This window comes from Chiloscyllium punctatum, chromosome 20 (genome assembly GCF_047496795.1).
Source record: "Chiloscyllium punctatum isolate Juve2018m chromosome 20, sChiPun1.3, whole genome shotgun sequence".
NCBI classification, from domain to species: Eukaryota; Metazoa; Chordata; class Chondrichthyes; order Orectolobiformes; family Hemiscylliidae; genus Chiloscyllium; species Chiloscyllium punctatum.
Window position 1 is genome coordinate 30,634,502 of NC_092758.1, and position 13,333 is coordinate 30,647,834.

Consider the following 13,333-nt stretch of genomic DNA (forward strand, 5'->3'; position numbering starts at 1 on the left):
GAAACTTTTGCTATCAGTCTTTCTATTCTGTGCTAGCTTTTTCTCATATTCTATCTTACTTTTCTTCATAGCTCCTTTTTTGGCTTTCTGTTGACCTTTAAAGTGTTTCCAATCTTCTGGTTTCCTGCTGATCTTAGCCACTTTGTGTGCCTTCCCTTTTAATTTGGCAGCCTCCCTTATTTCCTTAGACACCCATGGCAGATTACCCCTTTTCATACAGTCCTTCATTTTCGCTGGAATATACTTTGAAAAGTGAGTTTTGAGAAGATTTGTAGCTCAGGTTGAGGATCTGGATATAAGTTTACTCATTGAGCTGGAAGGTTCGCTTTCAGACATTTTGTCATCATACTCGATTACATCATCATTGAGCCTTCAGATGAAGCACTGGTGGTATGACCTGCTTTCTATTTATGTGTTTGGGTTTCCTTAAGTTGATGATGTCATTCCCATGGTGACATCATTTCCTGTGGCGATGTCATTTCCCATTCTTTTTCTCAGGGGGTGGGAAATGGGATCCAAGTCAATGTGTTTGTTGAGAGAGTTCCATTTGGAATGCCATGCTTCTAGTAATTCACGTGCATGTCTCAGTTTGGCCTGTCCTAAGATGGATGTGTTGCCCCAGTCGAAGTGGTGTCCTTCCTCATCTGTATGTAAGAATATGTCCTTCAACATGAACTGGCCAAGGAAACACTGACTACACTATTAGAAGAACCAAAGACACATACATGAAACACTACCAACTTCATCAGCAAGGACAATATTGTCAAGCTAGTGGATCGATGCCTTACCACACTCTTCACCTTCAACAACAAAACCTATAGACAAACCAATGGAACACCCATGGGATCTCCGATATCAGGGTCTTAGCAGAGGCGGTAATGCAGAGACTCAAACAAACAACTCTGCCAACCATCCAACCCAAACTTTGGGTCTGCTACATGGATGATACCTTTGTCATCACTAAATGAAACAAATTAGAGGAAACCTTCAAGACCATCAATAATACTCTTACTGGCATAAAATTCACTAAAGAGGAGGAAAATAACAACAAACTGCTATTCCTAGATGTCTCTGTAGAGCAATCAGCCAATGGGAAACTTCACACCAGTGTCTCCAGAAAAAAAACACATACTGACCAAATACTGAACTACAGAAGCAATCATCCCAACATCCACAAACGAAGCTGCATTAGAACATAATTTCAATGAGCCACCACACACTGCAGCACAGAGGAACTATGCAGAGCAGAGGAAAATCACCTGTACGGTGTATTCAAAAAGAACATGTATCCAACGAACACAGTCCACCGATTTCTCAGCAACAAATCTAAACAAGCAGACAAAACACATCCAGAAACCCTAGCCACTCTCCCCTACATCAAAGACATCTCAGAAATGACTGCCAGACTACTCAGACCTCTTAACATCATGGTAGCCCACAAACGCACCAACACACTAAAACAGCAGCTAATGAACTTGAAAGACCCTATACAGACAACAAGCAAAACTAATGTCATTTACAAAATACCTTGCAAGAACTGTAACAAACACTACATTGGACAAACAGGCAGAAAACTAATCGTGAGGAAACATGAACATGAACTCACCACAAAAAGACATGACCCACTCACTAGTATCCTCACATACAGGTGAGGAAGGACACCACTTCAAATGGGATAACACATCCATCCTAGGACAAGCCAAACAGAAACACACATGAGAATTCCATGAAGCATGGCATTCCAACCAGAACACCATCAACAAACACATTGACTTGGATCCCATTTACCATCCTCTCAGAACAGGAAATGACATCATCAGAGGAAATGACATCACCAACTCAAGGAACCCCCAAACACATAAATAGAAACTGGGCCATACCGGTGGTTCTCCTGGAGGCTCACTGATTATGTTACGTGGTATGGTGATGAAACGTCTGAAAGTAAACCTTCCAGCTCAGTGAGCAAACCTACATCCATACTTTGAAAAGCTGAACACTTTGAGAAACTGCTTTGAAAGTCCTCCACTGCTTGTCAACTGTGCCACCATAAAGTTTTTGTTTCCAGTCTACCTTAGCCAACTTCTCCCTCATCCCATTGCATTGGATTTTGTTTTCACATTTTCCATCTGTATTTGATATTCAACCATACTGTGATAGCTCCTTCCAAGAGGATCCTTAACTTTAGTAACCCTGTTCCTTCCCCATTGTACTGACTTAAAAACTTTTTTATTTCCATTTTGCTTTAGTTGTTATGAAAGACCATTGAACTGAAACATTTACAGCTGCTGCATGAACTGCTGAGTATTTTGAGAGGACAATTGTTTTTATTTCATATTTCCAGCATGTGCATATTTACTTCTACATTATTTTGTGAAAAAAATGTTTAAATGCCACACAAAAGGAAAAAATATAGAAACAAAGATAATCTGAAATATGAAATGTCAGGCAGACAAGGCTGTTATCAACACAAGAAGTTGTTGACATTCCGTCATCAGCGTAATTTGTGATGTTGTTCATAATGAGCATCTGACATTCGCCGTGTATGGACAGCAGAGTTTCTACAAATGCTGCTCTATCTGGGAGGAGTTTAAAGTTCTGGATGAAGACTAAGTCAATTCTGGTCAAGGCGCATCCTCCAACAGCCAAATCGCTGCAGTTTTAGGAAGGGAGTCGCTGCCCGTTCTCCCACTGTCACTAACATGCGGGATTACGATGAAATCACCGCTTTTCTCGGAGAATGGGGACCTTACCAGAAAATTATCTTCTTCCTCTTGAGCCTCAGTGTCTTTCCCAATGGTTTCTGTGGGATAAACATGGTTTTTGTCGGGGATATTCCTGAACACCGCTGTTTAATTCCCGGGAACCTCAACCTGAGTGAAGCGTGGATGAACCGCACGATCCCTCTGGAACAAGACAAGGACAAACTCCAGTACAGCAAATGTAGACGGTACCGGTTGGATGTGATCAGGAACCTCTCGGAGATATTCCCTGACCCAGATTCCGTCAATATTTCTGAGGTGGGACAGGAGCCCTGTTTGGATGGATGGGTGTACAGTAAGGAGCAGTACATCTCCACCATCGTCAGCGAGGTAAGCGGCTGGAGCAACCACAGGGTTAGACTGGGGGTAGTTTGTGAAGGTAAATGTCATGTATCTCGATATTGCTCCGCAAGGAATGTGCAGATGTATTTGAAAGTAAACTTGAAAAGCCGCTCCTCACCTGGCAGAGGGAGAACAGAACAGCAAAACTGACAAATGACTCAACATTTGGTTAGTGTAGTCATCCAGAAAATTCATTTGCAAGTCTTTTGATAAGCTTTCAGCAGGATCTCGATCCATGGATATAATTTTTAATTTGCTTCAGTGTCTTTGGGTTTCAAATAATTTGTGATTTGAATTTCAATCCCTGCCTCTAAATTTGTTTTCCTTAACCGTACTCTTCCTCCAATTTCTTTAAAGAACAGAACTACAATGCTGCAGGTTAACGGAAATATCGGGTTTAACCCTTCGTTCTCTGCATAACCACCAAGACTGACACTCCAGTCGACAGCTTAGGGTGTGTTGAACTAACAGATATGCTACTTCTCCGATGGGATGATGTGGAGGTGCCGGTATTGGACAAGGGTGGACAAAGTCAGAAGTCACATGACACCTGGTTATCGTCGGACAGATTAATCAGAAATCACACATACATAGAACATAAGAACTAGGAGCAGGAGTAGGCCTCAGGCCATTCCAGCCTGCTCCACCATTCAATAAGATCATGGCTAATCGATTTGTGGACTCAGGCCCACTTACCCACCCTCTCACTGTCTCCCTTAATTAGATTAGATTCCCTGCAATGTGGAAACTGATCCTTCGGCGCAACAAGTCCACACCGACCCTCCAAACAGTAACCCAGCCATCTACATTTACCCTAATAATGTACCTAACACTATAGGCAGTTTAGCATGGCCAATTCACCTGATTTGCATATGTTTGGATTGTGGGAGGAAACCCATGCAGACACGGAGAATGTGCAACCTTTACACAGACAGTCACCTGAGGCTGGAATCAAACTTGGGTCCCTGGTGCTGTGAGGCAGTAGTGCTAACCACTGAGCCACCATGCCGCCCACTTAATTCCTTTATTGTTCAAAAAAACTCTTAGCTTGAAAAACTTTTACTAAAGTAGCGTCAACTACTTCAATGGGCAGGGAATTCCATAGATTCACAACCCTCTTGGGGAAAAGGTTTCTTCTCAATTCACTCCTAAATCTGCTCTCTCTAATCTTGAGACCATGCCCTATCTCTATATTACCTATTCCCTTCATAATTTTATATATCTCTATAAGATCCCCCTTCATTCTTCTGAATTCCAATGAATATAATCCCAATATACTTAGTTTCTTCTTATAAGCCAACCCCTTCAACTCTGGAATTAACGTACTGAATCTCCTCTGCACCCCCTCCAGTGCCAGTGCATCCTTTCTCAAGTAAGGAGATTAAAACTGCACGCAGTACTCCAGGTGTGGCTTCACCAGCACCCGGTACAGCTGCAGCATAACCTCCCTGCTTTTAAACTCAATCCCTTTCACAATGAAGAACAAAATTCCATTTGTCTTCCTAATTACGGTGCTATACCTGCAGACCAACCTTCTATGATTCATGCACAAGGACACCCAGGTCCCTCTGCATAGCAGCATGCTGCAATTCTTTACCATTCAAGTAGTAGTCCTTTTTACTGTTACTCCTACTGAAATGGATGACTTGACATTTACTAACATTGTATTCCATCTGCCAGACCTTTGCCCACTCATTCAAAATATCTATGTTCCTCTGCAAAGTTTCACAGTCCCCTGCATACTTTGCTCTGCCACTTATCTTCGTGTTATCTGGTAACTTTGACACACTACACGTGGTCCCCAACTCCAAATCATCTATGTAAATTGTAAATAATTGTGGCCCCAACACTGACCCCTGAGGCACACTAGTAGTCACTGATTGCCAGGTAGAATAGCACTCACTTATGCCCACTCTATGCTTCCTCTTAGAATAGAATAGAATCTCTACAGTGTGCAAACAGGCCATTTGGCCCAATAAGTCCACACGGACCCACCCAGACCCATTCCCCCAACCCGATTCCTCTACATTTTGGAGAAAGTGAGGACTGCAGATGCTGGAGATCAGAGTTGAGAGTGTGGTGCTGGAAAAATGCAGCATCTGAGGAGCAGGAGAATCAACATTTCGGTCATAAGCCCTTCATCAAGACTTTACATTTATCCCTGACTCATGCATCTAACCTACACATCCCTGAACACTATGGGCAATTTAGCATGGCCAATTCGCCTAACCTACATATCTTTGGACTGTGGGAGGAAACCCGCACAGAAACAGGGAGAATGTACAAATTCCACACAAACAGACGCCTGAGGCTGGAATCAAACCCAGGTCCCTGGTGCTGTGAAGTAGCAGGGCTAACCACTGAGCCATTGTGCTACATCGAGTCAACCAATCCTCTATCCATGCTAATACTTTAGCTAATGCCCAAAACGTCGATTCTCCTGCTCCTCAGATGCTGCCTGGCCTGCTGTGTTTTTCCAGCACCACATTTTTCAACTCTAGTCTTCAGCATCTGCAGTCCTCACTTTCCCTTTATAGGCAGAGAGTTTATAGGCAGAGAGATCAAAAGATCATATACTTGGTGTGACTGGTTTGTCAGATCATATGTATCTGCAGGTGACCAATAGTGTCAGATGGTGTGTGGTTATAAAGTCAATGTTAAAAATTACATAACACCAGATTATAGTCCAACAGGTTTATTTCAAAGTACGAGCTTTCAGAGGACTCCTCCTTCATCAGGTAGCTAGAGGATCATAAGACACAGAATTTATAGCACAAGATCACAGTGTCATGCAAATGATATGATATATTGAACAAAAGTAAATTGATGTTAATTCTTTCGTCTTTTAGAATGGGTTGCAGGTTTCGATTCATTAATATGTAAATCCCAGAACTTCTTTTTAGTCACATTCCTGAGATAATTTAAGGTTTTCTAAAAAAAAGGTGACATCTCAGCTCAGACAGTGCATTAAAGGAGTGAGGTTAGAGTCTGTCTGTACTCCAATCTTGAGTCAGACTGGTTTTGTTTCCAAAGTAGGAATTTATAAAATGTCACATTGATTGACTGATTCCTGATTAAGGGCTCCTGCCCGAAACGTTGATTTTCCTGCTCCTCAGATGCTGCCTGACCTGCTGTGCATTTCCAGCACCATTCTAACCTTGCCTCCATCAGCTGCCTGCAGATTGTGTGTTTTTTGAACAAAATAGTATCTGCAAATATTAATCGGCCAATTCAAATTTACTTCATAGACATGCATGCGTGTGTGTGTGTGTGTGCATGTGGTAGGGGGCAAGAGAGAAAGAGAGAGAGTGTGTGTGTGTGTGCATGCGTGTGAGTGCGTGTGTTGTGTAGTGAACTCATTGATCCCCAGTAGCGACGTGTCACAGCAAGAATCCATAATGGCTTTCTCAGGAGACAGACTCAGGATGCAACAGATAGGGTACCCTTCGTTGCCCAATACTTCCTGGGAGTGGAGAAACTATGCAATGTACTTTGCAAACTGCAACAATTTATCGATGAGGATGAGCACCTCGCCAAGACCCTCCACTTCTCATCTTTAAACAAACGCCAAACCTTAAATAGACCATTGTTCACAGCAAACTGCCCAGCCTTCAGGACAACATCGACCACAACACCATACAATTCTATCATAGCAACCATTGCAGGACATGTCAGATTGTTGACATGGATATGACCATTATATGTGGGGACACCACTCATCATGTACGTGGCAGGTACTCATTTGATTTGGCCAATGTTGTCTACCTCATGCGCTGCAGGCAAGGATGGCCCGAGGCATTATACATTGGTGAGATGAGGCAGACACTATGACAATGGATGAATAGACACCACGCAACAATCGCCAGACAGGGGAGTTCCCTCCCAGTCGGGGAACACTTCAGCAATCAGGGACATTCAGCCTCGGATCATCGGACGACCACACTCCAAGGCGGTCTTCAGCATATGCAACAATGCAGAGTGGCCTAGCAGGGGCTGGTAGCCAAGTTCATTACACAGGAGGATGGCCTCGACTGGGACCTGGGGTTCATGTCACACTACACATGACCCCACTACACAATATACTCTCACACACACACTCACATACAAGCACACATATACACACACCCTTACATACTTAGACACACAGGCCCTCTCTCATATACATGCTGTCTCTCAGGCACACACATATATACCCATCACACTCACACCCATGCGCATACCCATCACACTCATGCATACACTGTGCCAAGCACACACACATAGGCACAGACTCAGACTTGCACTCACTCTCTCACGGACATACATGCACACACACACGCGTACACGCACACAAAGAAACACTCTCTCTCTCTTTCTCTCACCCTCACCTGCATACATATATGCATACATATAAATCTAGGGGGTGAATTTGCATTTGCAAAATTGTATTTGAAAATGCGTACATTCTATTTTGCTCAAAAGCACGCAAGCTGCAGGCAGTCAATGCAAGCAATCATGTGACATTTTATAAATTCCTACTTTGGAAATAGAACCAGTCTGACTTAAGATTGGAATACAGACTGACTTTTATCTCACACTTTTAATGCATTGCCCAAGCTGAGATGTCACCTTTTTTTTTAATAAAACCTTAAATTATCTCAGGAATGTGACTTAAAAGAAGTTCTGGGATTTACATATTAATGAATTGAAACGTGCAACCTATTCCAAAAGATTAATGACTTAATATCTATTTACTTTTGTTCAATATATCATATCAGTTGCATGGCACTATGATCTTGTGCTATAAATCCTGTGTCTTATGATCTTGCCCCACGAGCAACCTGATGAAGGAGCAGCGCTTCGATAGCTCGTACTTCCAAATAAATCTGTTGGACTATAACCTGGTGCTGTGTGAATTTTAACTTTGTCCAACCCAGTCCAACACCAGCACCTCCACATTATAAAGTCAATGTCAATGCTGTGCTGTCATGACAATCAGGCAGAGTGAAAGGAAAATACAAAAGGCAACATCTCAAGTCAGACACTAAAAGAAAGAATGTAGCCAAGATGGAGGACGGGAAAAAAAATGGCTGTAAGAGCTGCTCCTTTTTTGAGGTATTTTAGGTGTTGGAGGTGATTTCCTCGAATTCCAGGAGCAGCAATTATTGTTTTATATGCTGTTGCATTGTTTTGGAACTTTGGCGGAAAAAAAGTCAAAACAACGGCACTTTTAAAACCAAGAATGTCAGACAAAAGGCAAGGGACACATGGTTACTGAAGGAGAGAGAGAAAGAAACGTACACTGCTGTCTGATACTGCAGTGAATCTGCACACCTGACACGCTGTTTGAGATCACATGTCTCTGGACTTTGGAGCACATCAAGGAAAAATCAACAAACAGCGAAATTTATAACTGACCTTGGAGGAGCCAGTGTGGGAGAACTCATAGTACAGGAATAGAAAAGTGCACAATTTTTAACATATAACCTTGCTATAAGTCTACAATAGTGAGTAGAGTGGGCTCTTTCTTGATTGTGTGTTTTATTGATATCTGTCTCTTAGAGTCACACAGTCATAGAGATATCCAGCACGGAAACAGACCCTTTGTTCCAACTTGTTCATGCCGACCAGATATCCCAACCCAATCTAGTCCCTCCTGCCAGAACCCGGCCCATATCCCTCCAAGCCCTTCCAATTTGAATACCCATTCTGATGCCTTTTAAATGTTGCAATTGTACTAGAATCCACCACTTCCTCTATCAGCTCATTCCATACACGTACCACTTCTGAGTGAAAAAGTTGCCCCTTAGGTCTTTTTTATATCTTTCTCCTCTCACTCTAAATCTATGGCCTCTAGTTCTGGACTCCCCTATCCCAGGGAAAAGACTTTGTCTATTTATCTTATCCACGCTCTTCATGATTTTATAAACCTCTATAAGGTCTCCCTTCAGCCTCCGTGCTCCAGGGAAAACAACCCCAGCCTATTCAACCCCTCCCTTAGGCTCAAATCCTCCAACCCTGGCAACATCCTTGTAAATCTTTTCTGAACACTTTCAAGTTTCATAACATCTTTCCGATAGGAAGGAGACCAGAGTTGCACGCAATATTCCAACAGTGGCCTAAATAATGTCCTGTACAGCCACAACATGACTCCTGTAGTCAATACTCTGACCAATAAAGGAAAGCATACCAATCACCTTCCTCACTATCCTATCAACCTGCAACTCCTCTTTCAAGGAGCGATGAACCTGCACTCCAAGGTCTCTTTGTTCAGCAACACTCCCTAGGACCTTACCATTCAGTGTATAAGATCTGTTAAGTTTTGCTTTCCCAAAATGCAGCACCTCACATTTATCTAAATTAAACACCTGATTAAATTTTAAAAATATGAAGCATAAGTAATAAGTCAGTCTGGAGCACTGTTTTTTAGAGCAAAAAGATAATGCTATTTTCTGGGTCTGTAGATTGTGAAGGAGCAAAGATGTCCTTTAGTAGACTGATGTACTCTTCCTGTCAGATGTGGGAGTTTAGGGAGAGTTTCTATGTTACTGATGATTATGTCTGCAGGAAGTGTCTTTGATTGTGAATCCTATCAGATCGCATAGATCGGTTGTAGGGCATTAAAAGGCAATGAGGAATTTACAAGAGCTAGGGGGTGTGATGGAGGGCAGTTATAGGAAGAGAGAAAATCCGCAGATAGAGTCAGGTAGATGGATTAACTCCAGGAAAGGTAGCTGGGGTAGGCAGATAGTGCAGGAGTCTTCTATGGCTTTCCCATTTCAAACAAATATGCTATTTTGGAAAATCTAGGGGGTAATGAACTCTCAGGGGAATGTAGCATGAACAGCCAAGCTTCCGCTTTTGAGACTGGCTGTAATATAATGAGGGGTATGTCGGGTTCCAAGCGATAGGGGACTCTCTAGTCAGAGGCACAGATAGTTGTTTCTATGGCCAACAGCAAAAAATCAGAGTGGTGTGTTGCCTCCCTGGTGCCAGGATCAAGGATATCTCTGAGAGGGTGCAGAATATTCTCAAAGGGGAGAGGAACGAGCAGGAGGTCATTGTAAACATTGGAACTAACGACATATGAAGGGAAAAGGATGAGACTCTGAAGGGAAAATATAGAAGCTTAGGCAGGAATTTAAAAAGGAGGTCCTCAAGGGTAGTAATATCTGGATTACTCCCAGTGCTACGAGCTAGTGAGATTAGGAACAGGAGGATAGAGCAGATGAATGTACAGCTGAGGAGCTGGTGTATGGGAGAAGGATTCACATTTTTGGATCACTGTAATCTATTCTGGGTAGAAGTGCAAGAAGGACGGACTGCACCTGAATTGAAAGTGGACTAATATATTGGCAGGGGATTTGTTAGAGCTGCTCTAACAAAAACTAGCAAGGTGTGGTGGGGCATGAATGAAGGTGGGACCTGGGGAAATAGTGAAGAAAGAGATCAATCTGAGACTGCTACAGTTGAGAAAAGATACGAGTCAAACAGTCAAACCTCGTCAGGACGGGCAGGGACAAAGCAGAGAACAAGGTCGAACTAATAAATTAAACTGTATTTACTTCAATGGAAAAGGACAACAGGGAAGGCAGATGAACTCAGGGCATGGTTAGGAACATGGGACTGGGATATCATAGCAATTACAGAAATGTGGCTCAGTGATGGACAGGGCTGGCAGCTTAATGTTCCAGAATAGAAATGCTATAGGAAGGACAGAAAGGGAGGCAAGAGGGGAGGGGGAGTGGCGGTTTTGATGAAGGACAGCATTAATGCTGTACTGAGGGAGGATATTCCCGGAAATACATCCAGGGAAATTTTTGGGTGGAACTGAGAAATATGAAAGGGATGATCACCTCTTTGGGATTTTATTGTAGACCTCCCCATAGTCAGTAGGAAATTGAGAAATAAATTTGTAAGGCAATTTTGGTTATTTGTAAGAAAAATAGGGTGGCGATAGTGGGGGATTTTAACATTCCAAACATAGACTGGGACTGCCACAGTCATAAGGGTTTAGATGGAGAGGAATTTGTTAAGTGTGTACAAGAAATGTGTACAAGGATGTATCTAGTGGAGAAGGTGTAAAACCTGAACTAGTCTTGGGAAATAAGACAGGGCAGGTGACTGAGTTGGCAATGGGGGAGCACTTTGGGGCCAGTGACCATCGTTCTATTAGTTTTAAAATAGTGATGGAAAGGGATAGACCAGATCTGAAAGTTGAAGTTCTAAATTGGAGGAAGGCTAATTTTGATGGTATGAGGCAAGAACTTTCAAAAGTTGATTGGGGGCAGATATTCGCAGGTAAAGGGATGGCTGGAAAATGGGAAGCCTTCAAAAATTAGATAACGAGAGTCCAGCGACAGTATATTCCTGTTAGCGTGAAAGGAAAGGGTGGTAGGTGTGGGGAATGCTAGATGACCAGAGAGCTTGATAAAGAAAAAGAAGGAAGCATATGTCAAGTATAGACAGGATAGATCGAGTGAATCCTTAGAAGAGTATATAAAGTCAGTAGAAGTATACTTAAGAGGGAAATCAGGAGGGGAAAAAGGGGACATGAGATAGCTTTGACTAATAGGGTGAAGGAGAATCCAAAGGGTTTTTAATAAATACATTAAGGACAAAAGGGTATCTAGGAAGAAATAGGGCCCCTCAAAGACCAGCCTATGTGTGGAGCTGCAGGAGATGGGAGAGATACTAAACAAATGGTTTGCATCAGTGTTTACTATGAAAAGGACATGGAAGATATAGAATGTAGGGAAATAGATGTTGACATCTTGAAAAGTGACCATATTAAAGAGGAGAAGGTGCTGGATGTCTTGAAACACATAAAAGTGGATAAATCCACAGGACCTGATCAGGTGTACCTTAGAACTCTGTGGTAGGCTAAGGAAGTGATTGCTGGGCCTCTTACTGAATTATTTGTATCATCGATAGTCACCGGTGAGGTGCTGGAAGACTGGAGGTTGGCTAACGTGGTGCCACTATTTAAGAAAGGGGGTAAGGAAAAACCAGGAACTATAGACCGGTGAGCCTGACCTTGGTGGTGGGCAAGTTGTTGGAGGGAATCCTGAGGGACAGGATTTACATGTATTTGGAAAGGCAAGGCCTGATTAAGGATAGTCAGCATGGCTTTGTGCATGGGAAATAATGTCTCACGAACTTGATTGAGTTTTTTGAAGAAGGAACAAAGAGGATTGATGAGAGCAAAGCTGTGGACATGATCTATATGGACTTCAGTAAGGCGTTCTACAAGGATCCTCATAGGAGACTGGTAAGCAAGATCAGACCTCATGGAATACAGGGAAAAGTAGCCATTTGGAAAAAGAACTGGCTCGAAGGTACAAGACAGAGGGTAGTATTTGAGGGTTGTTTTTCATACTGGAGGCCTGTGACCAGTGGTGTGCCACAAGGATCGGTGCTGGGTCCCCTGCTTTTCATCATTTATATAAATGATTTGGATGTGAAAATAGGAGATACAGTTAGTAAGTTTGCAGATGACACCAAAATTGGAGGTGTAGTGGACAGTGAAGAAGTACAACCTCAGAGTACAACAGGATCTTGATCAGATGAGCCAATGGGCAGAAGAGTTGCAGATAGAGTTTAATTTGGATAAATGCGAGGTGTTGCATTTTGGAAAGGCAAATCAGGACAGGATGTATACACTTAATGGTAAGGTCCTAGGGAGTGTTGCTGAATAGAGACTTTGGAGTGCAGGTTCACAGTTCCTTGAAAATGGAGTTGCGGGTAGATAGGATAGTGAAGAAGGCATTTGGTATGTTTTTCTTTATTGGCCAGAGCATTGTGTATCCGGGTTGGGAGCTCATGTTGCAACTGTACAGGACTTTGGTTAGGCCACTTTTGGGCATTTCTGGTCTCCTTTCTATCAGAAGGACATTCTGTAACTTGAAAAGGTTCAGAAAAGTTTAACAAGGATGTTGCCAGGATTGGAGGATTTGAGCTACAGGGAGAAGCTATAGGCTGGGGCTATTTTTCCTGGAGCGTCAGAGAATGAGGGATGACCTTATAGAGGTTTATAAAAATTCATGAGGGCATGATGGGAGGAATAGACAAGATCTTTTCCCTACAGTGGGTGAGTCAAGAAACTAGAGGGCATAGGTTCAGCATGGGAGGGGTTAAGATACGAAAGGGACCAACTTTCTAATGCAGAGGGTGGTGCGTGTATAGAATGAGCTGCCAGAGGAAGTGGTGTAGGCTGGTACAATTATAGCATTTAAAAGGCATCTGGCTGGGTA

General features: G+C 42.7%; 1 protein-coding gene across 1 annotated transcript in view; it reads left to right on the top strand.

The window, feature by feature from the left end:
- The first annotated feature begins 2,641 nt into the window (after window positions 1-2,641).
- Window positions 2,642-13,333, top strand: part of LOC140492315 (organic cation/carnitine transporter 2-like) — an 83,852-nt gene continuing 73,160 nt past the window's right edge. The window contains exon 1 of the mRNA XM_072591261.1: window positions 2,642-3,089. Within this exon, the coding sequence (XP_072447362.1) occupies window positions 2,700-3,089 (390 nt within the window). The 5' untranslated portion in view covers window positions 2,642-2,699. The remainder of the gene's footprint in view (window positions 3,090-13,333) is intronic.